General features: G+C 36.9%; 1 protein-coding gene across 1 annotated transcript; it reads right to left on the bottom strand.

Moving 5' to 3' along the window:
• LOC130995829 (uncharacterized) lies at nucleotides 1–1,018 on the bottom strand. Its single transcript, XM_057921282.1, has 2 exons — nucleotides 535–1,018; nucleotides 1–463 (listed from the first exon to the last, which is right to left on the bottom strand). The coding sequence occupies exons 1-2, from the start codon at nucleotides 679–681 to the stop codon at nucleotides 170–172; spliced, it is 441 nt and encodes a 146-aa protein (XP_057777265.1). The 5' UTR covers nucleotides 682–1,018; the 3' UTR covers nucleotides 1–169.
• Between the last annotated feature and the right edge of the window lie 279 nt (nucleotides 1,019–1,297).

Raw genomic sequence — 1,297 nt, 5'->3', positions numbered from 1 at the left:
TAATACAAAATGCCAATGCAGATTTCCATATTTTCATTACCAACAATTCAATGTCCATTGCACTTGAAAATTGGACAATACAATATGTATCTGAAAATAGGATACTAAACAACAAGTTGAAGCACTAACATGTTCAATCACTAACCATAGCTTAATCTAGTAATCATTTCTAGAAAATGAGTGACATCGAAACTGCATAAACCAACACTCCAAAACAAGCACCATACATGAATTGCTTCATGTTGACGAATAGCTTCTTGTTGTCTTTCTTTTTCTTTTTTAGATGCTTAATCTCAGCCTCCAACTGTCGGATTCTCATCATGTCCGCTTCAAGATACTGTTGTTGTCGGTAGTATTCGCCAATCCAGAAAGTTAGTTTCGATTCACCATCATCTTCTTCTTCTGCCTCTCCTATCGGAGTCTCGGGATTAACCCAATCGAAAAATCGACACTGAGCCTTAATCTGCAGAATAGGGTTATACATTGTGAAAATCGACACTTAAACTAAACCCATTAACGAAAATCGACACTTACATCTTTCTTCGGACAACATATGAACCTCCGTCCAGGGTTTTGTTGTGTTTGTGACGTCCTAAGCACGACGCGGCTTCCGCAGTAACACTTTGTGGTCATGTCGGCCATGGCCGAACCGCCGGAGGAGGAAGATTTAGCACAAGCCATGGTAATTGTTGTGAGAGGAAAATGATCGAGAGAACCGTAATTCTCACAATTTCATTTGATTTGGAATTCAAAAACATAATCTCACGAAATAGATGGTAAAACAACACAAAACGACGCCGTTCGTGTCTTTTAGAACGACGTCGTATAATATCCCGTCCGGCGTGTCCACGTCAACTTTTCGTTCAAGCAAAATATGCCATGTCAGCTTTATAATAAGGCCGGAGCGAAAATTGTGGAAAAATTGAACGCGGGCCTAAATTCAGGGAAATCCAGACAAAATTTAAAGTATATGGAAAATTTGAAAATCGGGCCAAAGTTCGTGTGTTTTAGCGTAATTAACCCTTATTCATAGTAATATCACTGCTAATTCTGTCAATTATCAACGAGTCGTGTCCGGTGAGACCAGTCTCATTCATGAGATCGGTTCTCACCAGAAGATTATAAATAAAAAGTATACGCTATCAAATACATAAGATTGTAGGTTTGATTCTGAATAGCACCAATATTATTTTATATTATTTTAACATTATGATATCTATTGAAACTTTACCTTTCTTTATATTAATGGTTATTTTTTCATACGATAATATTTACATGACCAAATAAACAAAAAGTA

Source organism: Salvia miltiorrhiza, chromosome 7 (genome assembly GCF_028751815.1).
Source record: "Salvia miltiorrhiza cultivar Shanhuang (shh) chromosome 7, IMPLAD_Smil_shh, whole genome shotgun sequence".
Classification (NCBI taxonomy): domain Eukaryota; kingdom Viridiplantae; phylum Streptophyta; class Magnoliopsida; order Lamiales; family Lamiaceae; genus Salvia; species Salvia miltiorrhiza.
This window is presented reverse-complemented; position numbering and strand designations above follow the sequence as displayed.